We start from the raw sequence: 27,676 nt of genomic DNA, 5'->3' as shown, positions 1-27,676 counted from the left end.
CCCTTTTGGTCCCCCTACTTTTCTAAAACCTACCACATTAATCAAGGAGCAAATGACCATCATATTTTAGAAAAGTAGGGAGACCAAAAGGGCATGTTTTTAAAAAGTAAGGGGGACCAAACGGGCACATTTTGGTCCCCTACTTTTCTAAAATATAATGAACATTTACTCTTGGACTAATGAAGCGTGCTTTAGAAAAGTAAGGGGACCAAAAGGGCACGAAAAGAAGGAAGAGGACCAAATGGGCACATTTGGAAAAGTAGAGAGACTGTACGAAGTATTACTCCTGATTACAATAACCCTTTCATTACAACTTTATCATATTCAAATGACACTTTCACTCCCACTTTTCCTAACAATCCCACAGAAACTAAGTTTCTTCAAATGTTAGGAATATAAAGTACGTCATTCAATGCCAAAGTCTTGCTAGATGTTAGCTTGAGAAGGACTTTGCCTTGGCCATGAACTGAAAAAGTTCTTGGCAATTACCAAGATAGACTGTTTTTCCCCTTCCTAAACTTGGTTATAGGACACAAAAGCATCTTTGTTTGCACAAATATACCTAGTAGCACCAGAGTCTATCACCCATTCTTTCATATTGGCCACAAGGTTTACTTGAGAAATGACTGCAACAATTATGCCATCTACTTCCACCAAATTTACATTTTTTTTTTAGTAGGATTACCATTTCTCCCCATCCTCTTTTTGCATTGAGGGGCATGGTGGCCTGGTTTACCACATACAAAACAATTGCCTTTCTTCTTGAAAGTGAGATTGTTAGGTTTAGGCTTGAAATCATGTTTTTTTTTCATACCTTTATTTGGCTTGTCTTGCATGAAGTTGGCATTGGTAGTAATCTCCTTTCCTCTAGTAGCTTTGCACTCCTTCCTATTGGTGTCCTTAATTATGATATGTGCAATCAACTTTGAAAATAAGAGTTGCTTATGCTTATGCTTAAGTTGTTGTTTGTAGTCATTCCATTAATGAGGCAACTTCTCAATGAGCAAGCTAGCCGCAAATTCTTCTCACGAAATAATGTTCTCTAACTTGAAATCTTCCAGCAGCTTGTGATACTCATTGCTTTACACTTTGATGTCTTTGTCTTTTGTCATCTCCCATCTATAGTAGTTTCCAATGACAAATTTTTGTTTGTCAGCATCTTTAGCAGTATATTTTGTGATCATATAGTCCTAGATCTCCTTTGCTTCCTTATTGGCACAATATATATCAAACAGTTCGTTAAAAAGAGTGTTAATAATTGTGTGTCTACAAACCTTATTGGCATGAACCTATAACTCCAATTGCTTGGGGGATGACTCAAGTGGCTTAGAATTAATGAGAGCATATGCAACCCCATGCATATCTAGAACCAAGAATACTCATTATTGCCACCTATTGAAGTTGTCTACATTAAAAACATCAATTTTGGAGATGTCAGGAAATGGTTTGGCATACGAAACAGTAGGCAACAACAATACAGCAGAAATGGCACGACCTCCATTTGCAGCAGCAGCAATAGTGTCACTGGAATCAACAACAATGTTTCCATCTCCGGTAGCCATAAATTTATCCTTGAGAATGTTGTAATAATCTGAACTTTAAAGTGAAAACTAAGATATATAGCTCGAGGCATGTTATTACTGTCCTTAAGGACATTTCACCAACAACACAAATGATAAAATTAGCATGGCGTATCCTCCGGTATTCAACAAGCTCTTCTATGTAAATAGGATTAGGAATCAAAAGAAAAGATAGAAGATAAACCCAACAGTAAGAAAAAAGGCTGAAAAGGTAAAAGAGAATTGTATTTTTTTCAGTACTCATCTTCCTAGATATTTTTGAGATCTTATAGATATCTCACTAACTGATAGTTTTTGAAACTAAGAACCCATGTTCACAAATGAGGTTGTTAGAGTAATAATAGGGATACACAAGTAATTGAGGAAAAATAGGTTGATAAAGCCTTCAAGTTTTACTACGTCAATGTTGAACTAGTTCCTTTTTGAAATATCCTTATCCCTTACAACAGATTTTACCTCTAATATGTTTAGGTTCATTCATGTGGCTCATAATCCAACCAATTATAGTGATAACAACTTGAGCTGCTACTAAATGGTGTATAATTACGAATAAGGGTTGTCCAATAAAACTTGAGCTGAAAGAATTTTAGCTAACTGTTCTTTCTAATCAATCAGTTATACAAAAAAAAAAAATCCCTTATAGCTTATCACTTTAATTGACATATGAAATATTAAAAATTTTAAAATGTTGTAAAATTAATCTAAATTTTATAGTTGAATGAGTTAAACTTTCTTGAACTAGTTTTAAATTCTTTAATTACATGCTCAAGAGTTGTGGCAGTACTAATGAGTGCAAGACAACACATAGGGTCATATAGTTGTTGATAACTGAATGGTAGTATACATTGAAACCAAGTAATTCTAATTTGCATATTATACAAAGATCAAATACCCATAATTATAGCATTATATGAAGCAAAACTTTCAATAATATTGATTTCATAAAATACAGTGTCTTTTTTATCAATTTTATGAGAGTTCATTCAATTGATATTGACCTCTTTTATATTCTATATCTGAATTCTATCCAAATAAACCTTCAAAGTCATCAAAAACCATGTCCATGCACACAAAGGAAGGTCTGTTTGAAAAATTTCCAAATTGAATATTTTTGTATAATCACTCTTAGTTCCCTCCAACAATAAAAAATCGATAAAGTTGATGATATCTTTTGATACAAGTACCCTAATATTTTGAACCTATCCATATGATAGAAGACCGTAAACTGAATAAACACAGAGTTATGCATACCATATATATTAGAATTTTGAGACAATACCCTAAATGAGACTATAAACCCAAAAGACTTCAGTAAAGAGTTGTGAGAGTACTTTAAAAATCTTTTACAGTGGAAAAATATGAAAATGACACATGACTAAAGCATCAATTCCTCACTTGTTTATTTCAAGGTAAATGTTTAGTGAGTATATATAAAATTAAGAATCTTACCAATAGATCATGCTATAACACTCAATAAAAAAAAAATGGCACCACTTAGTTGAATAGTGTTCTATTTGTCATGGCAAATGCTAGTAATCATTTGTGTTATCGCATCGCTATCATTTGACGCATGTGGTTTACACCTTTGCTTTTGTCTCATTTATTTGTCTATATCTTTATTTGTAAAACGTGCATTTTTATGGCTACAAAATTGTTACGATATCTAATTTTGGCTCTTTCTTGTTATTCTCAAAGATATGCTAAACATTTTGAGCATATATTGACACACTTTAATTATGAAATCTATTTTGACATATGGCTTCAAGCCTAATTTTGGTTCTGTAACAAAATTTTTATAATCTACATATGGTTCCAACAATCCCATATTCCACTACCAAATATTCATTTCACATATCCAAATATGAGTAATAAATTTTCATCATACAAAATTTTACAAACAAGGAAAACTAACCATGCAAACTAATATATTTCCATCATATATATCTAAGAACTTAAATTTCAATATAATAGTGATGGTACACATACTTTATATGCTACTCCAAAACTAAAAAACTAAGTTGAAAACCTGGCCTGCTGCTCCAAAACCAAGCTAAAAACCAAACCAAGAAATCAAGATAAAAATATAGATACATCAAACAAGAGAAGAACAAAGAGATGAATCATGAAACAAGAAAGGATCAACTCACCAGAGGTCTGCGTATCTTCGACGAGAGGTCCCAATGGATCATTAGTGAGAGCTTAGAGTGGATCTCTGGTGACGAGAGGAGGAGAGGAAGCTCAAGTTTAGGGTTTTTTTTAATTCACTCCCACCATATAATAAAGGATATCTTAAGTCATTACAATATTTAAATATGGGCATTATTGTTTAATGAAGTTATCAACCCTTCTCAACCCTCGAGTTTGGAGGGTTGAGAAGTGGAGGTAAAATTGGTGTTTTCCAATTCCTTTATTTATTGAATTAAGTTGCATATATATTCTTTTGGGAGTGAGAGAAATCAATGTCTATGGAGTTCTCTTACTTTGGATTAGAGTTAACATCCGCTTATTTATTCATCATCATTGTGATTTGTCTAGGCCTTGGCTTCAGCCTTGAACTCTTGGGAGATATTGTTTTTGCGCTCATCATGTTGTTTATGAAAAAACCACTAACTTCAAAACTTGCTATCTCCCCTTCTTATTATTGAATTTAAGCACACTTCATCAATGCAAACTTGCATTTTAATATTTAATGGTGACAATTGGGAATTTATTATGTCTATCATGTTTCCACTTGCATTAAATGTCTACTCACACTCTATTGCATGCATAAGACACAAGTTCATATCTAATGTTGACATTCTCAATTAATAAGATAGCAGTGTTTAAGTAAAGTTGGCATCCAATAATTAGCTATGTATATGTAGTATTTCCCAACAACTAACCACCAACAAGTGTTAGGGTAGCTAGTTAGGGCCTTACCCCCCACGAGAAGTTACATTTTTAATAAAAATTTCTTAAAAATAAAAAATGCTTAACCCGATAAGTTGACTGGCCTGAGTGACCCTGCAGGTTAACCAATCAAGTCACAGATTAGGAAAATTCCAACTCGTAATCAACTGCTCTATAGCAAGTTGGGCTAGGTTTTTTCTTGGCTAGCACTATAGCTGATTGTGCTGGGTTTTTTTTGGCAAGGGGGCCCCCCCTTTAGGGTGAGGTATTGAGAGCCTCTAGATACAATAAAAATGGTCTTTATCACTTAAAAGTGGAATTAAAAATATATCCAGACTGGTCTAGCGATAAGACTAAATAACCTGGCACATAAACTGATCCAAATATATAATTAGATCTTTTACACAATTAGTCCAAGCCTCTAATTGGATCGTTTCTTATGCAATCAATCTGGTGTAACATGTCTTGATGCATCTTGATCTAGTCAAACCCGGTGAACTTCAAATTTTTATGATCCGATAGATCAAATTTTATTTTTAAAATGATTTTTTTCATCTTTTCATTTTTAAAATTTTTTTTATAGGTTAAAAGAAAATATTTCAATAAAAAGTTTTTTTAAATAATACTATATAAGTGCCGACATGCTACTAATAACTAAATTTCTAAATCTAATCCCCCACCCCCAAAAACAAAGAAATTTGGATGTCAAAAAGTTTTTATTATAGTCTGAGTTTGACATGATGCTTGGTTTGAAGTTCTATTATGGATTGATTGAGTTTGACATGAGGTTAAGTTTAAACTTTTACTATGAATTAGTTTGATGTTAAGTTTGGTTTATTTGCTTTTGTATTATTTTATTATAATTTTTCTTTACTAAGATTTATTTATTAATTAATAATTGCAATTGAGTGATTAACAATTTATTTCCCTTCAAGTTATTTATTTTATAATTAATAAATAATAATGGATATCATATGTTATATAATTAAAAAATAATTTATAATTTAAAAATAAAATTGAAAAACATTTTATTGACTCACATGACATGATGATTGAACTATTTGATCCGAGAACTAAAATCTAGAATGATTCAATACCTTAGGGGTAAAAATCCTAAGAGGTCACCAAACTATGATCAAATATCAAAATGGATACCGAACTTCAATTCATTTCTTTTTGGATACCACAATTTGTTGTGATTCAACGGGGCAGGGAGGGTAGGGGGTAGGGGTTACCTGCCCATTTTCAATGAGAAATTGTGGTCCCCGGAATGACCACATGGCATGTATTTTGACAACTCATTTGCTGATGTGGAAACACCAGCGAGAATGTTTTAATCCACATCACCCATTTTTTGTCATATTAACATTTTTTTTTGCTCACAACAGCATCCCACGCTTTCCTCTCTACTCCTTAATCTCCTGCAATCTCTTCTCTTTCTTCATCTTGTTCTTCGTCTTCTTCGCTCAAACCCGATCCATAATTGTATCAAGGGCGAGTCACTGTGATGGCTAAAGGCAAATTCTAGTGCGTACGAGGTTTAGGTTGCACAACATGGAAGTTGATTGGGCTATAAGGGATGCAAGTATGGTTGTATGGGGATTGTGATATATTAACGGAATTTAAGTTTAGTTTGAAGTTTGGATGAAAGATTGGCCCCATTGTAATTAGGGTTGACAATCCACCTTGTGTAATTGGGTGTCTTGGAAATGTAGTTGATTTGAGGGGGTTTTTGATTGTTTTGCTTCGATTTATGCCATACACAATTAGGGTTTTCTAGGTTTTCCATTTATGAATTTAACATCTCTGTAATAAGGTTTTCTAGGTTTTCCACAGAAAGAAGTTAGCATCTTTGTTGTGATAACATGTTTTGTTATGTACCATATATCCTTGTAATATATATCTCTTTGTTATGAGTTCACCAATTATGAATTTAGCATCTTTGGTAATAGGAGGCCATAAATTACTTATTACAACTGATCACTGTTATGTGTGATGAATTTTAATAATTTTGCTCTCAGTTTTCTTCAATCTCTTGAACTTGGTGTGAACAAATCATACAAAAGTTGGTGAAACCTTTTATACATTCTCTAGTTTACCATTTTTGTGTAATTATATTTCACTTTTTCTGTAAGAAATATATTCAAGAGTTTTATAATTAGTGTTATAACTAAAGCCAAATATGGCAATTGCGTAGTTGTTAGGAATGCCACAAACATTTTGTGGTCATTTTAATAGGAGTTTGTATAATTAGAATATTATTAAGGTAGAGTTAACATTAAGAAAAGTTACTATTTGTTAATAATTTCAATTAAGAAGTAACTGTTTTTGTTGTAATAGTTTAGTTATTTACTAGCATTGTTCTGTATGATGAATCTGAGTTATGTAATGGTTCACATCTCAATTTTGTTATACTTTAGCAATCTCTAGTGTAGACATTTAAGCTGATATATACTTTAGCATCTTTGTTAACAGAAGATAACATGTTCTATTGTATAATTGTGTAAACATTTACTTTGATTAGACATAGTTTATGGTTTATCATAATTTAGCATCTTTGAATTGCATAATTTTGTTGTCATTTTGATATGCAGTATTTTAGGTATATACTTGAAATTATTTCCTCAACTTTGTTTCCATCATTTTGATTACATTATTTGTGAGTAATTAATAAACATTTTAACATTTTTTTTTCTGTTTCAGCACATAATTCAAAGTATTTCACAATTTGCATGTATTACACGTATGGTGAACTATACAAGTAGGCTGACTATAAAATAGCAGGGCATGTTGATTATCTTTGCGCTAAGAAAATATCTTATCTAGAGATTATTAACATGGCCAAAGAGTTAAATTTACACATGGAGGGTGCTACTTTTTGGTTGATGGAAGTGAATGAAGGTAAAAAGACACTGGTAGAAATAAAAAAGACTTGGATGTTCTTTCAATTGCAACGAAGGTTGATTGTAGAAGGCTTATGTATGTATATGCCAAGGTATTGGAAAATGATGGTGTAATAGAAGTAGAATTTGGGAGAGATGTTGAATTAGACACCATGATTGGCCAAAGGACACAAGAAAAAGAAATAGAGGAAAAAAGTGACTTAGAGACAAGTAAATTTTATGGTGTACTCAGGCGCATAATTTCCTTGGATGGTTTCTTCCTGAAGAGCTTATATGGTGGTCAGTTACTTTCAGCTGTGGGCAAAGATGGCAATGACAACATATATCCCCTAGCATGGGATGTGGTAGCCAAGGAGAACAAAGCTAATCACAATGAATGAAATGATTAGAACAAAGCTAATGGTTAGGATCCACAAAAAATAAAAAATAAAAAATAAAAAATAAATAAAGATGCAATGGAGAAATGTAAAACCATGCATTGCCCTAGGATTCTCAAGAAGTTGGAGAAATCGAAGGAAATGAGGAACATATATTCTTCAACATGGTATGGAGGGGATAAATATCAAGTTATGGGGCAAGATGGTCATTTTGTGGTTGACATTAAAGAAAGAAATTGCAATTGTAGAAAATGGCAGCTAGCAGGAATTCCTTGTAGTCATGTAATTTTAGTAATTTACTATAATAGGGATAGGCCAAAGAACTACTTGGATGAATCTTACAAAGTCACCACTGTCCTTAAAACATATAGCCATATTCTACACCCAACACAATGTAGAGACTGTTGGCCTGAGAGTGACCTAACCCCTCCACCCCCCAAACACAACAAACACACACTCACACTTCCACCTAAGCCAATAAATAAGAAGAAAGGCAGGAAGCCCATGCTTAGAAGGAGAGAGCCAGATAAACAAAATGTGGGTTTCACCAATGGCAGAGTATGCAAGAAAGGGATTGCAATGAGATCCAGTATTTGTAGAAAACCCGCCCATAACAAGAGATTCCATAGTGTGTAGGTGTGTTCAATTTTAAAAATTATGAGCTGTATTTTTTTCCCCCTATGATCTAGACATATTTGCCATGGTTTCAGGAGGAGAAATGGGCAAGTGAACAACCCAGTGGGCATTCATTTGGAATAGTGAATGCTAGCAATGTGCGATTTTTTCCTATTAAATAAATTAAGTTCTTTTGCAATTGTGGAGTTTAATTTATTTTGTTATGCACATTAGGGTGAAATCAATGATCCTATGGCGACCATTGATCCCTAGGTTCTTCAGGATCATTTTGTTCAGGTTTATCATTAAGATTCTTTTGCAATTTTTTTTTTTTTGGCATCCAATTGTAATTAACTTTCTATGAACATTGTAAGGTGGATCTCCTCAACAGAAGCACTAAAACTGGGGACCTCTCACAATAGGTTGCAGTAGAAGCTATATCATAGGTTAGTTTAAATGCTACAACATTGGTGCTATTTTTTTTTTAATTTAGGATTGGATATATTAACAAAATTTAATTTGGCATTCTAGGTTATTGACACATGTGAGTAGGCTCCTATTGAGGAAACAAGTATGAGTGAGAGAAAGCCAAAGAGGAATAAATTGGCAACTAGGGGAGGCAATCGGAATGCTAATGATGTGAATGATAAAGATGGAGGGTATGTTGTTTCATCAACGTCACATGAAATTGGCAACAATGGGAGATAAAAGGAATGTCAATTAAATCAATCTCAAATGAAGAAAACTCTATCAACTTCAAGAATTCATGTGCCAAGGCCTCCTATGAATGATAAAAGATGGGGCTGCTATAAAGGAAAAAAAAATATGGATCCCACCTAGTGTTGGAGGGTCTACTGTTTCTGGTGGTACCCAACGAGACATAATGAAGCCTGGGCAAGTATATGTTGCCAAATTTTGTGAATGCCATCAACAATATCATAGTGCCAAAATTTTTTTTTTTTGAAAACACTTTTTTGGTTTCTTCTTTTTTTTTTTGGTGTGCAAATTTTGTGATTGTACAAAATTAATAAGTTATGTGCAAAACTTGTATAATTTATAAACAATTGAGTTCTTTATTATGTGCAAGATAGCAAGGCTTGCAAATTTTGTAGCATGTCTTCTTTGTTATGAACAGAATATGTAATTTTTGACAACATTGCCTTCATTATAAATATATTTGAATATTTTCAAATCAGATGGTCTGCAAATTATTTACAGGTGTTCACTTACACAATTTCATATTGATGCATAATGTGGGCTCCACATTTCAAGCCTATTTTTAAACAATTGATTTTATAAATATTGATGTGCTTCTTTACAAATTCAACGTTAATTGAGTTCATCATATGCAATCTTTATTAAAAGGAAAACCCTTATTACAACATTCAAAGTCCTCTACAATAGAACCCTACAACTGCAAAATGAAACCCTACTCGAACAGCAACCTTCATCAACGGATGAACACTTATTACAGCATTCACATAGAACTGAGGATATCTTGAGTGTTGATTTAAAGAGAGGGAGATAGAGATACAAAGAGAGGGAGAAGGCTTATGGCAATTGAAACTCTTATTTGAATTGGCGTATCAACCAGCCGTCCAAATTCTTGTTTAGGATTGCCTATGGTTACAACAATCCTCCAGACATGTTGGTACCATACTAGAAGATACCCTCGCTACAACTCTTTCTATAGTTTGAGCAAAGAAGAAGAAGAAGAAAACCAGGATGCTATGGGATGATGTGAGCGAAAATGAGTGATGTGGATTAAAGCATCCTTGCTGGTGTTCTCACATCAGCAAATGAGCTGTCTAAACACATGCTATGTGGTCATTCTGGCAGCCACAACAATAATTTCACATCGGAAATGGGTGGGTATCCTCCTGTTGAAGCACAATCAAATTGTGGTACTAAAAAAAAAAGAATTAAATTTCGGTATCCATTTTGATATTTGACTATAATTTTGTGACCTCTTAGGATTTTTACCCACTACCTGAGCTAGTTCAGATAACGATGGTGAGAAATATGAATTTACTTCTCCAATAATAACATAATTGAAAATTAGAGGGAAGCGTGTTTGACTTTTTGAATGCAATAAAGTAAAGATACATACATACATATATTTATATATATACATATACACACACGATTATACATTAACTGTGGACATTTGTAAAACGCCCACAGGATTTGAAAAGTAAGAGATAGTGAGACATAAACACAACTTGGTATATTAACAGTAACCCGTAACGGTACCCAAACCATGTATCAATAACACAAATGGGTGGTTGAACTGTCTCTTCGGGTTTTATAGTTTCTCAGTAGGTGCTAGTAAAAATAGAGTTGGATGGCTATGATTGGTTGAGTTATTATGATGATCATGATCAGAAGATTCAGATTAAAATACTGTACATCCCACTCTACATAGTGAAATTAGATGAGAATTTCTCTTTAACTGTAGAGACCATGATGAAGACTATTGGATTGAAAATCCAACGGTTGATGATCAACGTTTGTAGACATTCAATCTAAAATTTTTATTTAAAATCTAACTTCCTATAATTTTAAATTTTATTTAAATTTATTTTTTAATAAAATGCTGATTTATAGCTTTCTAAAATGTATAAAAGACTGATTTTTTTGTCTTGCAATAAACTCATCATTTGTGATCTCAAATGATGGAACATATTATAATCAGCAAAAGTTTTGGTTTATAATTGGGGTTTTTTTTCCATTTGGCTAGAAATAGTGTTAATCAATATATATTTATTGTGATAAAGACAATAAATATCATTAAAGTGACATGTAGATATAGAGGTACACCAATTATAATGGTTTAATAACCTTTTAAAAATAAATCTCCCAATAATATGCAACTCTTAAAAAGAAAAAAAATATTGTTTCTCTAATAAAAAAATCTACACAAAAACCAATAATCAGTATTGTGCCCTCTATTGTAGGTAGGGTGTGTGAAAAGTACTATAAAAATAAGATTTCAAACCCTCGTCTTTGTATGTACATTATAATGAATTATCATTAAATTACTAGTGCTTTTTAAATATAAATATAAATATAATAAATAAAAAAAATTTAAAAAAAGAAAAAGAAAATTTTCTCTCTCCACCGAATGTATGGTTATGAATCCAGACCAAGAAGCCCAAAAAAATAAAATTGTGATTTGGGTGGGATATGATTGGTTGGAAATAAGTGGCCAAATTTGATACTTATCAAACAAAACCCTATATTTCTATTCATATGCTAAAACAATCCCTAGACCCAATCAGAAATTAGCCCCATATATCACCTTGCCAGAAAACTTGTGGTGTGTGTTCTCCGGCTCAGTACTGTTGTCATCAGACTCACAATCAGGGCAACAGATGAAGCAAACATGAATCCATTGCTCATCATCAAATTCACTGGATTTCCAGCTCAATTTGAGTGTTTTTGGAGAAATTGAAGCAGAAATTGGTGGAAAAATCCCATTTTGCACAAGGATCAGCATCAGAGTTCAGCAACCATGGCTGCTAACTTGGTCAGTGGGGCTGAGAACCTCCCACTGGTGAGAGGGAGGTCCCCAAATGGTTTAGGGCTCTTGGGTTGCCCTCCCCATGGCAGAGCCTTACCAGGTGTTGGTTCAGTGGCCATTAATGGAGGTGGAGCAAGGAGCAAAGCAGCAGTGGTGAGATGTAGCTTGTCTTCTGCTAGGCCTGCCTCTCAGCCCAGGTTTATACAGCACAAGAAGGAGGCTTTCTGGTTCTATAGGTTCCTTTCCATTGTCTATGATCATATCATAAACCCTGGCCATTGGACTGAGGACATGAGGGATGATGCTCTTGAGCCTGCTGATCTCTGGAACCCTCACATGAAGGTTGTGGATGTTGGTGGAGGGACTGGGTTCACTACTTTGGGAATTATCAAGCATGTGCGTCCTGAGAATGTTACCATTCTTGACCAGTCTCCACATCAGCTTGCCAAGGCCAGAGAAAAGGAGGCTTTGAAGGAGTGCACTATCATTGAGGGGGATGCTGAGGACCTCCCTTTCCCTACTGATTCTGTTGATAGATATATTTCTGCTGGAAGGTTTGTTTGGTTTGGTTTGGTTTTCAATGTTGATTATCTCTTGCATGTCACTTGTTTGAAGTTTTGATAGATGTTTTTGTTTGGCTTGTGCTTGCGGCATGAATTGCGCATGGTTTTGTAAGGCGTTTTTTTCTTTTATTTTGGTGCCTGATTCTCTTGTGTTCAATTCATTGGGCAATGTTTTTGCTTCCAAGAACAAGAGTTAGGTTGAGGTTTTAGGTTTTTGTCTTCTGAGAGGATATTTCTGTGCTACATTAAGTACATTTGCTTACTATTCTTCATTTTTTCAAACCAAATGTATCATGTGTTAGCAAGGATCGATGATAAAAATATGAAGATTGATGTTAAATGGCTCAAGTGCTTAATTGTTTATGCACATTGTTTTTTGTTTTTCTATTAACCAACTTAAACTGATGCATCAGTTATCCACTCATCATTTTTTGTTTTTTTGGTGTATGCGAATAACTTGTTTTGAGCTTCTACTTGTTTGGAAAAGTGAGACAACCAAAGGCAGTATTAGATTTGTTTACCCTTCTTACATTTATTTCGATTCATAACTGTTAAGAGTAAAGTTCAATTTTCTATTTTCCTTATGTGCAAAGACTTGCTAACGCTAGCACTTCTTCTCGTACTGAATTAATATGGCTGTCAATTTTCAGTATTGAGTATTGGCCTGATCCACAGCGTGGTATCAAGGAAGCATATAGGGTTTTAAAACTTGGAGGATTGGCCTGTGTGATAGGTCCTGTACATCCAACCTTTTGGCTCTCTCGCTTCTTTGCTGACATGTGGATGCTTTTCCCAAAGGAAGAAGAATACATTGACTGGTTCAAAAAGGCTGGATTTAAGGATGTCAAATTGAAAAGGATTGGCCCCAAATGGTACCGTGGAGTGCGTCGGCATGGTTTGATTATGGGATGCTCTGTGACAGGTGTGAAAAGGGCATCTGGTGACTCCCCTTTGCAGGTAAGTTTTACTTTGAAATCATATTTATATTTTATTGGAATTCTTATGTTCTCATGTCCGTTATGATGGTTGTCTTTGTAGTCTTGTTCCTAGTATGCATATATACCCAAATGCCCCTTGAAATGGTGTCTAGATTGACATTCGGTATCTAGATCCACATTTAACTTTATATAGTTATATGTGGTATAATATTAATGTCATATTCTCGTTAGCTATGATTTTACTTCTGAGTGATATGTATCTACCTTGCTGCAAAATGATAGGATTGTAGAACAAAACTAACAGTCTCTGCTCTGCTTACACCCGTGCTTTCCCTATTTTGGTAATGTATGATATGAGAGTGGAGGGAGGGTACCTTAGGATCACCAGTTTGATAGAAGGAGATCATCTTGTTAGGCGTAAGCGTCTTTTTATTGTTTTTGACTTTTATTAGCATCACCAGGAGGACTTTTCTCGTTATCTGGTGTTCCATTCTGATTATTGAGATGTTATAGCCTATGAAGGATTGGAATCAGCAATTCTTGTTTCTGAGGCATGTTGAACCTATAAAATGAAGTGGACATTCTGAACCATTATTTATTTTAGTTTTTAAAATTTTTTTTGCATAGTATCCAGCAATGGAATTTTTTAATCAAATGAAAACCAAACAATGTTCCATTATACTTTCTGTGTACAACCTGCAAGTGTGGTGGAATTTCAGCATGTAGTTCCCTGTCCTTCTAGGTCTTTAAAAGCCACAAAGATAATAAAGGAGCTAACAAAGGTTATTTGTGTTTTTTTTATTTGAATTCTTGATGAAACGTGAGTTTTGAGGATCACAACTACATGCATTGGCTTTAGATCTTTCTTAAGCAGCCTTAATTTTTTAAAGTTGAGTTACTAGGACTTAAAGAGGTGTTCAAAATCTTGTTTCCTCCCTTTGAATTTGAATTGGTTGGAAAGTTTGTTCAAATAATGTATGTTTTTGTAGTATCTCTAGAATTTTTGTTTAATGAGCAGGATGTTTTTGAGACCTCAAAGGTTCTCATTCTGCAAACATAGGCTCTGATGAGATTCTGAGTTACAGCTGGTTTTTTTAAAATTAAGGATAACTTCAACTCTTTGAATATATCATTTTGAGGTCCCGTCAAGGGTTTAGCTTCAATTGTTTGTGTTGATCTCATATGAGCTGGTATTCAAAGCCATCATGTTTAGTATTGTTTGAATGTTGCTGCAGCTTGGTCCAAAAGCGGAAGATGTGAAGAAGCCTGTGAATCCATTTTCATTCATCTTGCGCTTTATCTTGGGTACGATTGTGGCGGCATACTTTGTTTTGGTGCCCATTTACATGTGGATCAAAGACAAGATAGTGCCGAAAGGTATGCCAATATGAGCATGTGAAGGGGAGACATGATATACAAATTGCTGTGAAATATAGCTGGTATGCTTTGTGATGATTGTTATTATCAGTTAGGAGTTAGCATGGTCTTTGTTCGGTAGGCTTTTTGTAATCATGTTTGTTGCTCTCGCACTTAGGATCAAGCAAACAATTTCTCTTTCACGAAGGATAGTGTGATAACTTCTACGGAATAAACAGTTACTTGTGTTTGCAAATTGACATGAATTCTATTGTCGAAGTTCTTTGCTGCTATTTTGTGATAAATTATTATTGAGATTTCCTTTCCCTAGACATATTCAAAGACAGATGGACATTTTTAATCTGAACTCAAATTCACATGCTCAAGAACTTAATAACCTTCCAAACTTCAATCTCTGAAATAAGTTTAAATCAACATCATATGAAACAAAAACAAAAAGAAATACAACACCATATGAAGAAAGAAGCACTCAGCAAAATCAAATAGCTGCACTCAAAAGGAAAGAAAGAAATAATTATGGAAATTAATCAAATAAGGAAGAAGTCATCAATTCAGAACTTCTGTAGTGCAACACATGCAGTTACTGAAAATAGAAGATCTAGTCTTTGGCTTCTCCCGTGCTTGAGGTGATGCTGCCATGGATTTCTTGGCTGGTGATCTCCAAACTTCTTCGACAGTCTTCTTAATAAGAGGACTTCCTTCCTTCTCCAATGGCTTCACCTCATGTACTTCCTCTTTAATTAGACTAAGAAGAGGAACTCTTAATTTCCCAGAATCACTCCTTCCCACCTTTGGAACTTCACTCTCTTCCATCTCCTTCTGATACAACAGCGGGTGCTTGTCAGATTCCTCACTGTAGGATTGTAAGACTGAATACGAGGTTTCTGCTCCAGTTTTGCTGATGTCTTGGCAAATGGCGAAAACATCACATTTTATAGTCTTTTCTTGATCCATGGAAGGATTATTCTCAAACTCAGCGGCCTTCGTTCTTCCTGCATCGCTATTTCCTGCCAATTCTTCTTCAGATTCATGGACACTTGTTTGAAATGCTAGCTTTGGTGTCTGAAGTTCAGAAGCTTGAATTTCTGTTATTGTTGTGTTTGCGAGGGCATCTGAATTGGATTTCTCTTGAGTTGATTCATTGATTGCATCTTTGCTATTCTTTGATTCTTCAAGATCACCTTTGAAAACATGAGGCATTTCATAGTTGTCAACCAGAGAAACATCAGCTTGTTGACCTACCATTGTGCCCATTGATGCATGTATTTCATCTTGCCATTGTTTCTGATTCTCTTTTTGAGTTGCCACACTGAGAGTGTCAGTGAGAGCACCTCCACTCACATTAATAGAAGCAATCAAACTCTTCATGTTTGCTTGTAATTCTGTTTCCAGAGCAGTATGCTGCTGTTCAAATTCTTTTTTGGTTGCCATTGCATGTTGGATATTCATTTCTTCATGTAGCTCAGGTTGCGATGATGCTACCATTGCCATTTCTCTTGAGCTTATCTTGGTCAGCAGTTCCTCAAACATCTGTGCATTTGGTCCTTCATTTGACTTTTGATTGAGCTGTTGACTTATTTCTTCTTCAGTACTTTGTTTTGCATCGGTATCTTCTATTTTACCTTCAGTATCTTTGAAAACAATTCCATCGTGACGGCTCCATGGATCAGAAAGTTGATATGCACTGTTATCTTTGCTTTCACATTCTCCAAATGAAATTTCATCAAGTGGAGCATCTTCTCGAAGCTCATTGCATTCATCTAGTGCATAACTTGGTAGCTGATCTTGTTGATTGCTATTACTGGGTTCAAATTCTTTGGCCTCAATAGTTTGTTCCTCCAATGCACCATCGGTTGTCTCTTTGCTTGTTTCAGGAAGTTCAGTACTTTCGGCGTTGCCTTGTGATCCCTCTCCACCATCTTCTATCTTTCCTTCAAGTCCCCCAACTGAAATTTCAGCTAGAGAAGCATCTTCTCCTATCTCATTGCATTCCTCTGATACTAAACTTGGAAGTTTATCTCGTTCGTTGGAATTTCTGCCAACAACTTCTATTGTCTCGACAGTTTGAATAATTTCCTCAAATACATCGTCTTCCGGTGTAATTTCAGTTTTATTGTTAGCCAACTCATCAAATGCTATTAAATCAGTGTTGAATACCAACCTTTCAATCTCTGAATCAATTGCATTTAAATACGCTGAGTTGATGGATTCTAGTATCTGTGACTGTTCACAATCATTTTCAATTATATCGGACTGTAGATATTGCTGTTCTCCGGCTTCATTATGTTCTTCAACCTCTTTTTGTGATTCTTTGACCTCAAATGTTAAGTCAGGAACAGAAGTATCAGCCTCAGTAGGCCTCTCTATAGTTTCATCTTTTATGGTTTCTCTCTCTGCATCATTTGATATTGGAATGCCCTCATTGCTTGTCTTCACTTCCTCTTCATTGTCCTCTAAATCGATTGATACAATTTGTGAGGTTTCAATAGTAACTGATGTTTCTTCATCTACTGTTACAATCAAATTTAACATTTGATCATCATTTAGAGTTGGTATTTATTTAAATAACATCAGCTAAAGAATTGCATAATATTGATCAGATAGCTAGGATAATCAGACATACCAATTTGTCAAGAGATGAACATTCAGTCAGGTATATAATTTTGGAAACTTCATGCAGAATGATGTATGAAAAAACATTAAAAATGCATGATTTGATATGTAAATTCACACTTCAAGAAATTGTTAATCTATAGATGCGTAAAATGTGTAGCAAAGATAGAACCTTTGACTTTTGTAAAATGCTAAAGAAACAACAAGACAAAAAAATTAGCAATTGGCTTACCTTTTTCCTCCAATATCTGTTTTTGAGTGAGATCTTTTTCATCTGATGCTGATGGAACATTAAGAATATAATTTGCATGCTTCTCATCTGATTCGAATGAATGCACTAAAGCAATTGTTTGGTTTGCACATTTTTGACCATGTTCTTTACTTGAGACAATTAAAGCTTCTGAAAAGTGATTCGAAGATCCTTCATCAGGAATGGAATTTGTATGATTCTCATCTTTTTGGAGAGAATGAACTGAAGCAATTGTTTCATTTTCACTTTTCCGTTCTTGTTCTTCACTTGAGATAATTAAAGCTTCCAAAGATTCATTCATAGATTCTTCATCAAAAATGGAATTTGTGTACTTCTCATCTGATGCTAGGGAATGCAGTGAAGCAATTGTTTGATTTTCACCTTTTCGATCTTGTTCTTCATTTGAGATAATTAAAGCATCTGAAGATTTATTTGTTGAACCATCAGGAATAGAGTTTGCATGCTTCTGGTCTGATTCAACTTGCTCTGAAGCCACTGTTTGACTTTCACTTATTTGATCTTGTTCTTCACCTGATATAATTAAGGTTTCCAAAGATTTATTGGTAGATCCTTCATCAGGAATGGCATTTGTATGCTTCTCATCTGATTCGACAGAATGCAATGAAGCAATAATTTGATTTTCACTTTTTTGATCTTGTTCTTTAATTGAGATAATTAAAGCTTCCGAAGATTCATTCCTAGATCCTTCTTCACTGTCATGTTGCTCTGTAGCCATATGAAGTATTAAACATTTGCCAAAATTACTACAGATGTTTAAGTCATTCTGTCAGAAATCTATTTAAAATTACCCAGGAGATTATCTTCGAGGCAATTGGTCACCATTTGTTGGTCCTCTGCATTATTTGCTATTATCGAGCATTTCATCTGTTCATTCATTGTTATTTCCTCAACTTCATATTGCTCTTGATCTGCATGACAAAAGCTTATATGATATAAATTAACAATTTTAAGTACAAAAAACTAGCCAAGTGTTCAGTGACACCTTTCAGTCCACCTCCACCATCTGATTCCATTGAACATATTGAGCTTTCTTTGCTGATTAGAGTTTTATCTTCTTCCACGCCTATACAATTAAATTAATAATACAAGACATCAAAGTTTGAAGACAATTCAACTGCATCATATACTTCTGTGAAACTTTATTCACTTACCACCTGCAAGGTCATCGGTCAGGCCTTTAATTATGTGGTCACCATCGTTGAGTGTAGCTGATGCTTTTGAAGTTCCATTTTCAATTATATCCTCAGCGTCTTGCTTCTCTAAATGTGAAGAAACACTGACAAATATCAACAAAATTCCTATGATTTAAATTAGGAACATTTTGTCAGATATTCTGACCTATAAAGCCTTCAGTATTGTTCAAAACAGGCGAAGCTTTCATAGATTTGTAAGTCTCCATAGAAGCCAAAACATCGTCCTGCTCAGAAGCTGCAAGATAGATAAATCAAGATTTAAGAATCCAGTTACCAAATGAAAACAAGCTGCCCAGAATCCTATAGCAACTCACCTTGCAAACCGTTTACATTTCGGTTCCCCATCTCATTGCCCATTCTACTGATCAATCCAAATCCTGCAACTTTAAAGAAGGATTGTGATTAAAGTCTCTAGTTTGAATCTTCATGACATAAGTTTTAAAGACCTTAACATTAAAATGGCTGAGAAAATGACAGATGGACACTAAGCCTTACCATAATGATGGAATACACCTTCATATTAGCTATAAAGACTGATAAGCCAGCTTAGCTCTTTTAAGACACCGAAAAACCATTGCTTGTAGCTGAAGTACCCATATGCAATGGGTCATCAAGCATGATGGCTTCTTATATACAGAAATCATAATTCAACAAAGTTGATTCTTGTCTGACCAGTATTAAGTATTAAATTCCAATCAGGCAGCCGACATCGAAAACAGTTGTACTGAAATCGATCTAAGGAGAATGTTTCGGCATTCCAATCTCTACATTGTGCTGCAGGCTCACCTTTCGGCGGGGCGGTGAGCTTGTCCACAAGAGAGAAAAGATTAATTCGGCTAAAGTTCCCTTGGTTAACAAGTTAAATGTATTGGATTGAGATAGAAAATTCGGTTTCTTAATACTGCAACAATGATGGGTTTGATCAATCTGTTGGTGGTGATCAACATGTTTTTGTGCTGAAAAGTGGCAAAGGGCCCTCATTTTAACTTTGTTTTGCATTCAGAGATGGCCTGTGGTTTTCCACCATTCTAACTTTTTTCTAAAAAAAAATACTTGGCTGTGGAATGATTACTGTCACTTTACATCTGTGCTTGGCCATGCCTCTTTTCTGTTATTTATAGAAATTGAGCTTTCAACATCACTTGTTAAACATTGCAAGTGAATGCAGTTGTGCTTGTTTATTTATCTTTGACATCAGCGTTTATCGATTACTGAGATTGTAAATATTTTTAGCTGCAAAGATGTGAAATGCCGCAGAAATGTGAATACAGCAGAATTGATTTCTGCAGAAGCAGCCTGAAATACTTGTTCTTTGTTGGTTGTGAAATTTTAGATATTCAGAAATGCATTGGACTCCAAACATCTTGATATGCAGAAATGAATTGAAAAGGAAAAAACTAAAAATCAATCTGTAGCTGTTACTAAGAAAGCTTAAAATGGAATTCTAGAGGGAAAATGGGACAAAGAAAGATTAGAAGATAAATATCAGCATCAAATCTATACATGTTAATAAGAATGCTCAAAGAAGTGAATAAATAGGAGAAAATGAGGCATAGCAAAGATTGGAAAATCACAGGCAATATACCATAATATATGTATATATATATATATATATATATTTCAACGTATGCTTTAAATATGGACATATGAACATATGTTTGAGAATTGCAAATGGCAGAAAGTATTTTCTTCATTCCCATGTAATAATAATTAAAAAAAAAAAAAAACAAATGAAACTCAAAGATAAATGGAAATTCTAAAATTAATATTTGAATTGAAAATTTTAATTCTTGTTTAAAAGAACAATTGAATGACTTTGTTTTTGCCAAATTTATTGTTGTGATATTTGCCTTTTGTATGAGTATTGGGCAATCATCTTTGATATTTATCGAGCAATATTTTTTTAAAATATTTTTGTAACTGTTTTTAAAGAATTGTCAAACTAGAAACCGTGGGCTACTTCACTGGTAACTACCTATGTTTGTGATTGAGAAGTCTCGATTCGAGCATCTCAAATTACAATTTAATTTCTCTGGATTCCTGAGGGAGTTCTATGTGAAGAATATCTCTCACTCTACCCTCTAAAACCTGCTTTATCTTTTACTTTGTCACTTGTCAACTATAAAAAAAAAAAAAATTGTCAAACCAATGTTTCATGTTTGGTTTTTAAAGTTTGAGGGAGAATGCGGGAATATATTTTAGTATTATTAGAAGAATCAATGTTTAAGTTTTGGTAATTTGTTTAAAATTAGTTATCAGTAATTTGTTATGTTTTATATTATTATTTTTATTAAATAAAGTGTATATTTATAAATATTCTAGTACACATATAATGTGCACTATTCGAAGATAATTCCATATAACATTCTAAAGAAAGATGATGATCTAACAATACTAGTGAAACTCTTGAGTAACACCAAAATTTAGAGACAAAGGATCTGGATTTATTTCTTTATATATTTAAACTTATCTTTTAAGAGCTTTGAACTAGTCTAGCAAAAAAAAAAACAAAAAAACAAAAAAACAAAAACAAAACAAAACAAAAGTAATATAAAAATAAAAAAGGTCTTCCAACTCAAATCTCACTTCTCTACTTCCATTTAGTCATGTGGAATATTTGCACTTTGTGACAAGACACAACTAGAGGAAGTTTCTTGCCTTGTTAGATTAAATAAATCAAAAGATTGTCAAAGAAAAATCTAAGATAACATAACCAATCATTAAATAAAATTTTTACTTATATTAATAATGTATCAATTAGAATAATGATGTATATTACTCTCTGTTTGGTATTGCAAAGAGGAAAGATTTTTTTTTAAAAAAAAAAAATGTAAATCATTAGCATGAAGATGTTTTTTACTCTTCAATATTACCTTAAAAACATGAAGGAAAAAAAAATTTCTACTAAAAAGTTTGTGCACTTGTGTAATATACATCCATACATCTTTTTTTTCTGTTAGAAAAGTATTACTTCAATTTAAACCAAATCTGAATTATTTACATGTAAAACATAATTCATTATTATGAATAGTTTAAAAATAATTATTAAATATAAATAATACAAATTAGATTAAAATTGTGAATATTAGACTCCTAACATGTAATGTAAAGATTTCTCCAAGCCCTCAAGTGCAAAAATAGAAGGGAGTTTGACTGCAAGATTCATCCGTCGAGCAGAAATAAAAGTTACCTTTTGTGATATGATATTCCCAAGTGGAAAGACAGTTGCTCAACTGATAAAAATGACTTTAAAAATGTTATAAAATAAAAAAAAAAATTAAAAAGAACTTGAAACCGTGAAGCCTGAGACATGTGTTGGTATTATCCTTAAGAGTTTACCCATCCAAGACGTGAAACTTCTCAATGAATTGGTTAGGATTAAGAATAGCAAAAGAATGAAAATAACTTTAAAAAATAAACCAAAAGTACGGGCAATGTATATATTTAAAAATACTAAATCATCATGTGCATATATCTGAAAATAGTTAAAGTTAAACGTTTAAAAATTTGAAAATTATAAGGTTAAAATTGAGGAGGGTAATTATGATTGTAATCAAGTAATAAATAATAATAATAGATACAAATAAAAGATAATGTAATTCCCAATTAATGCCATCACTAAATAGTAATATTAGAATTAAATATGGAAATGAATAAAAAAATTAAGCTATCAAAAGGTAATAATTTAAAATTAAAAATTATAATCAGTTAAAGAATTAATCAAAATTAAACATATTAGAATTAATTCAAAACTTTTGAAATATCTTTAAAATTATACAACAAGGAGTACCACGTTAATGTTCTCTAAACCTGCATTCACATCAACATGAAGGTTTGGCATTTTGATGCTGGCTTTTCACCATGTTTATTTTCAAGGGTTGAGTTCATTCATTAAAGGGGTAAGTTACATAGTTCAGCTCACATATCAGTGTATGTGTTTTATACTTTTATTGTTTGTCACAATATCCATGAAAATTCTCAAATTAAACAACTCCAATATATATATATATAATCTATAAATGTTCATATTAATAGGTGGTTTTTGATCTAACAATTGTGCACTGTGTTTTAAATAGTATTTTTGTACTTGTAAGTAATAGTACAATAAAAAGTGAGATGTAAAGTATCTTGATCTGAAACATCTAATCAATTTTTGCACAGTATCTTAACAAATCTGAACCGTACAATCCTATTTTGACTAACTGTTAAATTTTAATCCAACCGTTATGCACTGTGTTTTAAATAGTATTACTATACTTATAAATAATAACACATTAAAAAGTATAGGATGTACAATATTTTAATTTGAACCATCTAATCAATTTTTACACACCATCTTAATAAATCTGAATCAACAAAATATAACTAATCAACCCAAAACTAAACCCTAATTAACCCTCATTAGCTCTCATTGTACTCCCCCATATATATTGTGCCATGATATATATAGCAAATACGTCAGCTACGAATGTCCACACATATTACAAAAATTTGATAAAATAGAAGCAAGTTATGTCTAACAAAAATTTAGAAAATCCAGAAGAAAAAACTATAGTAAAAAATATAGATCATATTAGAAGATTTTCTGTGTTCAATCATTTTAAATTTATGAACCAAATTAATAAACATCAAAAAAGAAAAGAAGTAACTTATACAATTGAAGAACATCAAAATAAAGCAAGAGAAATAAATATTAAATTAATCCCAGGAGAAGAATTGTATAAATATGGAATATTCGAAACAAAAATAAAAATATATGAACATTATCATGAAATAGAAATATGTTGTACAAGTAATGAAAAACAAATCATATTAGATTTAATAACAGAAGAATCATACAACAAACTATTATATTCAGGATATACATTAATACATTTAGGCCTCTTAATGTTAGGAGTAATAAGATTACATAAAAAAGGATTAGGAACAAAAATTTTATTAAGCTTAGTAGACACAAGACAAATTCAAAATATGACTAAAGCAACAATAGAATCCATGGAAGTGGATCTAAATATTGATAATCCAGAAATCATATATATGACCCCAAATTTTTTAGTACCACTTGAAACATTTTATAAACATATATTCGCTATATAAATATATCATGGCAATCCTTAAAAAGATTAGTCAAAATAGTTCATATTCTTAATACACAATGAGCCGAGAATAAAACATGGTAATCAATATGACATCCTCAATGAGCCCATTGCACCACCACCTTTGAATTCCACGGAACTTCACTTCCCGTTCTTTTCCATTACACAACCCCACCACTTCCCAAAATCATGTCCAGATTCATTGTTTCCCAAAATCACTTCCCGATACTTCCTCCCACTTTCGAACTCGTCTTTAAAACGCCCGCCATCGTCCCGATTCTTTCCCGCCATCGCACACGAATCTCCAGCGAGGGCTATTCCCGGAATAAACTTCTCCCGTTTCCCGAAATACCCCTCCCAATGGCATCCATGGCGGCTCATCACCCCCAAACCCTCAATCGATCCCAAACCCTTCGAGTGCCCCAAAGGACCTCGATTTCTCGAATCTCTACCGCTCCGGTGCGGCGGAGAGCACCCGGTGGTGGCCGGATTTCTTGTAGCTTGATCGAGCCGGATGGAGGGAAGCTGGTGGAGCTTGTGGTTTCCGATGAGCCGGCGAGGGAAACGAGGAGGCGGGAGGCGGCGGCGTACCCTAGAGTTCGGCTGTCGAGGACCGAAGTTCAGTGGGTGCATGTGCTGAGCGAGGGGTGGGCGAGTCCTCTGCGAGGGTTCATGAGGGAAGCTGAGTTCCTCCAAACCCTTCATTTTAATTCTCTCCAGCTTGAAGATGGCTCCCGTGTCAACATGTCGTTACCGATTGTGCTCGCCATTGATGATTTGCAGAAGCGTGAGATTGGGGAACATCGCAAGGTCGCCCTCGTCGATTGGAATGATCGGCTGATCGCCATTTTGAACGAGTAAGCAATTTTATTTTCGTTTCTTTGTTGATTTCTGTGAATTGATGGGATATTAGCTTCCAATTTGCACTGATTATTCAAATTATTGGTCAAATTACCATCTTTTTTTCCCTAGTGCTGTTGGGTATTTCATGAAAAATCGAATTTTTATTTTAAGATTCTGGCAATTTATTAATATTATGTGCTCGAAGTTTGTTTGATTGGTTGTAGGAATGAATTGAATAGCTAAAATCATGGAAACATAGATGTACATTCCTGTTCTAGAGAAGATATGATCTTGGATAGCTGTGCGTGTAATGCATATTTAGCTAATTGAAGTTACTGAAGCGATGGATAGTTTCATTCGTTAATGAAGATTTTGCCATTGTCTGCTTTGGCAGAATGTGAGCCTCTTCATTGATCATTTTTAGTTTTTGTCGAATTTGGTGCTGAACAGAGTACTTCCTTTCTCATTGTGCTCCTTTTTAAACTTCCTCAACCTCAAATTTATTGTACATTTTTTTTTAGGGTATTAACTATGTATCTAAGAGTTTGATGTTGCAAGTTCTATTTGATCTTTCAAACAATAGTTATTCCTCAATTTTTTACTACTTGAAAAGATTGTCTTCCTATTATTTATTTATTTATTTTTAATATAGTTATCCTTCTTGCTCTTGCATTTTCTAATTGGATCTTATTTCAGCTAGTTTTAAAATGACAAAACAAATGATGTGTTCTCAGGTTACCAAGAACTTATATAATTGTGTGCTAAAATTGTTTATTCTCATGTGTGACATAATTTTGGATCCTAATTTCTGTTTCAGCATTGAGATCTACAAACACAATAAAGAAGAGAGAATTGCAAGAACTTGGGGAACAACTGCCTCTGGACTGCCATATGTTGATGAAGCAATAGCCACTGCTGGAAACTGGCTGATTGGAGGAGATCTAGAGGTTATTGAACCAATTAAGTACCATGATGGTCTTGATCAGTATCGGCTATCCCCTGCAGAACTACGTGAAGAATTCTCTAGGCGCAATGCAGATGCAGTATTTGCTTTCCAGCTTAGGAATCCTGTACACAACGGGCATGCTTTACTCATGACTGACACAAGGAAACGGCTTCTAGAAATGGGCTACAAAAACCCAATTCTTCTGCTTCATCCATTGGGAGGCTATACAAAGGCGGATGATGTACCTCTTTGTTGGAGAATGAAACAGCATGAGAAGGTTCTCATACTCTCAAGTCTCAATTATTTAGCAAAATATAAGATATAGTAGCGTTAATGATGGCTGAGTCAGTGAGTCATGAATTTTTTTTAGAGTTATCTGATATCTACTTGATTGTTTTACTTTTGTCTGAACATTGCCACATGCCTGCTGACACATGCTCTGGTTATTGTTTAGTTTTTTAATGTAATTCTTGGAATATTTTGCAGGTACTTGAGGATGGTGTTCTTGACCCAGAGACAACAGTTGTTGCAATTTTCCCATCTCCCATGCATTATGCTGGACCAACTGAGGTGCAATGGCATGCTAAGGCTAGGATAAATGCTGGTGCCAACTTTTACATTGTGGGGAGAGATCCAGCTGGCATGAGTCACCCAACTGAGAAAAGGGACCTCTATGATGCCGATCATGGTAAGAAGGTGCTTAGTATGGCTCCTGGTCTCGAGAGGCTTAACATTCTGCCATTCAGGGTAAGTCTTCTTTGTAATGAGTACATAACCATTGCCTGTATGGACTCTAACTTAAGGACTAGGCTTCTTGATTGCTCGCTTACTGAAACATTTACATGAGATCCTGCATTATATGTTATCTTTTTTTTTCTTGTTATCATTAGATGATTGTTTCATAGTCCTGTTATGGAATGATATCTGCTGGCTAGAAGAATATTTTTTTTAATCAATTAGATTTGTGTCTTAATATTTCTTCTTGAATGTCCAAATTTAGACATACTTTGGTTCAGTGGCATATTGGTACATAACTGAAACATTTAGTTTGGAGCTTGAATTGTTGATCCATGTCTAAATCTATTTGTAACAAATGCAGGTTGCTGCCTATGATAAAAAACAGAAGAAAATGGCTTTCTTTGACCCTTCTAGGGCTCAAGATTTCGAATTCATCTCTGGCACCAAGGTAAATCTCCACTGAAGTCAATCATGTTTTGGCAAGTCTAATCAACTCTCCCATTGCTTCTGAACTACATTTGGCTTTGCTCCCCAGATGAGAACCCTGGCTAGAAACCGGCAATCTCCACCGGATGGATTCATGTGCCCTGGTGGATGGGAAGTACTCGTGGAATATTACGACAGTTTGGCTCCTGCAGAAGACCGAAAACCCAGAGAACCTGTCCCAGTCTAGAGCTGCACAAGACGAGCAACTCGGTGGATTGAACCGTGCTTGAGATTTTCATATGAGACATTTGCATACATGTGAGGGAAATGTACTTCTGATGAAAAACCACACGCTCATGACTTTGCTATTTATTTCTAGTGAATTTCATTATAAATTGATCATGACTGTCAAGTGATCAAGAATGTTTAGATTCTTATCTAAATTAATGTAGTAGAGTTTGTAAATGAAATCAATGTCTTGTTTCCAAGTTGAAATTAATCTCTTGTGCTCCATTGGTTGGTAATTTTTTTTTTTTTTCTAGTGATCCTGAAATTGCCTTTAAATGGCGAAGGAAGACAAAACTGTGCAACTTATTTTGGAATGAAGAGTGTGGCTCTTGCCATGGGATAATAATGCAATACCAATGTAAACGTTTGAATAGTAACCAATCACAAGGAATGCACCACTTTAATTCAAGTACAACCACAAGAAGCTGGTCTTCCATATTGAAATTTTCTTGAAACTCTATACGAACTAACGAGGTCCTTAAAAAGAAATTAAATCT

The 27,676-nt window shown here is 34.0% G+C and overlaps 3 protein-coding genes across 7 annotated transcripts; 2 read left to right on the top strand and 1 right to left on the bottom strand.

The window, feature by feature from the left end:
* Positions 1–11,632: 11,632 nt before the first annotated feature.
* On the top strand, positions 11,633–15,010 carry LOC120277260 (2-methyl-6-phytyl-1,4-hydroquinone methyltransferase 1, chloroplastic). Its single transcript, XM_039284025.1, has 3 exons — positions 11,633–12,441; positions 13,101–13,407; positions 14,624–15,010. Exons 1-3 carry the CDS (start codon positions 11,879–11,881, stop codon positions 14,777–14,779), a joined length of 1,026 nt encoding a protein of 341 aa, XP_039139959.1. The 5' UTR covers positions 11,633–11,878; the 3' UTR covers positions 14,780–15,010.
* Positions 15,011–15,070: 60 nt separating this feature from the next.
* On the bottom strand, positions 15,071–19,385 carry LOC120277259. Of its 5 annotated transcripts, XM_039284020.1 has the most exons (8): positions 19,338–19,385; positions 19,157–19,219; positions 18,988–19,077; positions 18,801–18,908; positions 18,632–18,712; positions 18,438–18,557; positions 17,611–18,354; positions 15,071–17,275 (listed from the first exon to the last, which is right to left on the bottom strand). In XM_039284020.1, the coding sequence occupies exons 2-8, from the start codon at positions 19,197–19,199 to the stop codon at positions 15,312–15,314; spliced, it is 3,150 nt and encodes a 1,049-aa protein (XP_039139954.1). In that variant the 5' UTR covers positions 19,200–19,219; positions 19,338–19,385; the 3' UTR covers positions 15,071–15,311. The 5 variants fall into 5 exon arrangements, with proteins under 5 accessions (XP_039139954.1, XP_039139953.1, XP_039139955.1 ...); XM_039284019.1 differs by lacking the exon at positions 19,338–19,385 and having other exon boundaries at positions 19,157–19,240; XM_039284021.1 differs by lacking the exon at positions 19,338–19,385 and having other exon boundaries at positions 15,071–17,272; positions 19,157–19,240.
* Positions 19,386–24,152: 4,767 nt separating this feature from the next.
* Positions 24,153–27,390, top strand: LOC120277906 (ATP sulfurylase 1, chloroplastic-like). Its single transcript, XM_039284768.1, has 5 exons — positions 24,153–24,795; positions 25,599–26,004; positions 26,214–26,474; positions 26,827–26,913; positions 27,001–27,390. Exons 1-5 carry the CDS (start codon positions 24,299–24,301, stop codon positions 27,136–27,138), a joined length of 1,389 nt encoding a protein of 462 aa, XP_039140702.1. The 5' UTR covers positions 24,153–24,298; the 3' UTR covers positions 27,139–27,390.
* The last annotated feature ends 286 nt before the right edge of the window (positions 27,391–27,676 follow it).

This window comes from Dioscorea cayenensis, chromosome 15, assembly GCF_009730915.1.
Source record: "Dioscorea cayenensis subsp. rotundata cultivar TDr96_F1 chromosome 15, TDr96_F1_v2_PseudoChromosome.rev07_lg8_w22 25.fasta, whole genome shotgun sequence".
Taxonomy (NCBI): Eukaryota; Viridiplantae; Streptophyta; class Magnoliopsida; order Dioscoreales; family Dioscoreaceae; genus Dioscorea; species Dioscorea cayenensis.
The sequence above is the reverse complement of the archived record's forward strand: the minus strand, read 5'-3'. Positions and strand labels throughout refer to the sequence as shown.

Coding starts and splice junctions, on each gene's coding strand:
- LOC120277906 (XM_039284768.1), top strand. CDS start 24,299: ATGGCATCCATGGCGGCTCATCACCCCCAAACCCTCAATCGATCCCAA. Junction 26,005..26,213: donor GAATGAAACAGCATGAGAAG/GTTCTCATACTC, acceptor AATATTTTGCAG/GTACTTGAGGATGGTGTTCT. Junction 26,475..26,826: donor TTAACATTCTGCCATTCAGG/GTAAGTCTTCTT, acceptor TAACAAATGCAG/GTTGCTGCCTATGATAAAAA.
- LOC120277259 (XM_039284020.1), bottom strand. CDS start 19,199: ATGGGCAATGAGATGGGGAACCGAAATGTAAACGGTTTGCAAG. Junction 19,078..19,156: donor AAATGTAAACGGTTTGCAAG/GTGAGTTGCTAT, acceptor TCTATCTTGCAG/CTTCTGAGCAGGACGATGTT. Junction 18,558..18,631: donor TGGTGGAGGTGGACTGAAAG/GTGTCACTGAAC, acceptor TTTGTCATGCAG/ATCAAGAGCAATATGAAGTT.
- LOC120277260 (XM_039284025.1), top strand. CDS start 11,879: ATGGCTGCTAACTTGGTCAGTGGGGCTGAGAACCTCCCACTGGTGAGA. Junction 12,442..13,100: donor AGATATATTTCTGCTGGAAG/GTTTGTTTGGTT, acceptor GTCAATTTTCAG/TATTGAGTATTGGCCTGATC. Junction 13,408..14,623: donor CTGGTGACTCCCCTTTGCAG/GTAAGTTTTACT, acceptor ATGTTGCTGCAG/CTTGGTCCAAAAGCGGAAGA.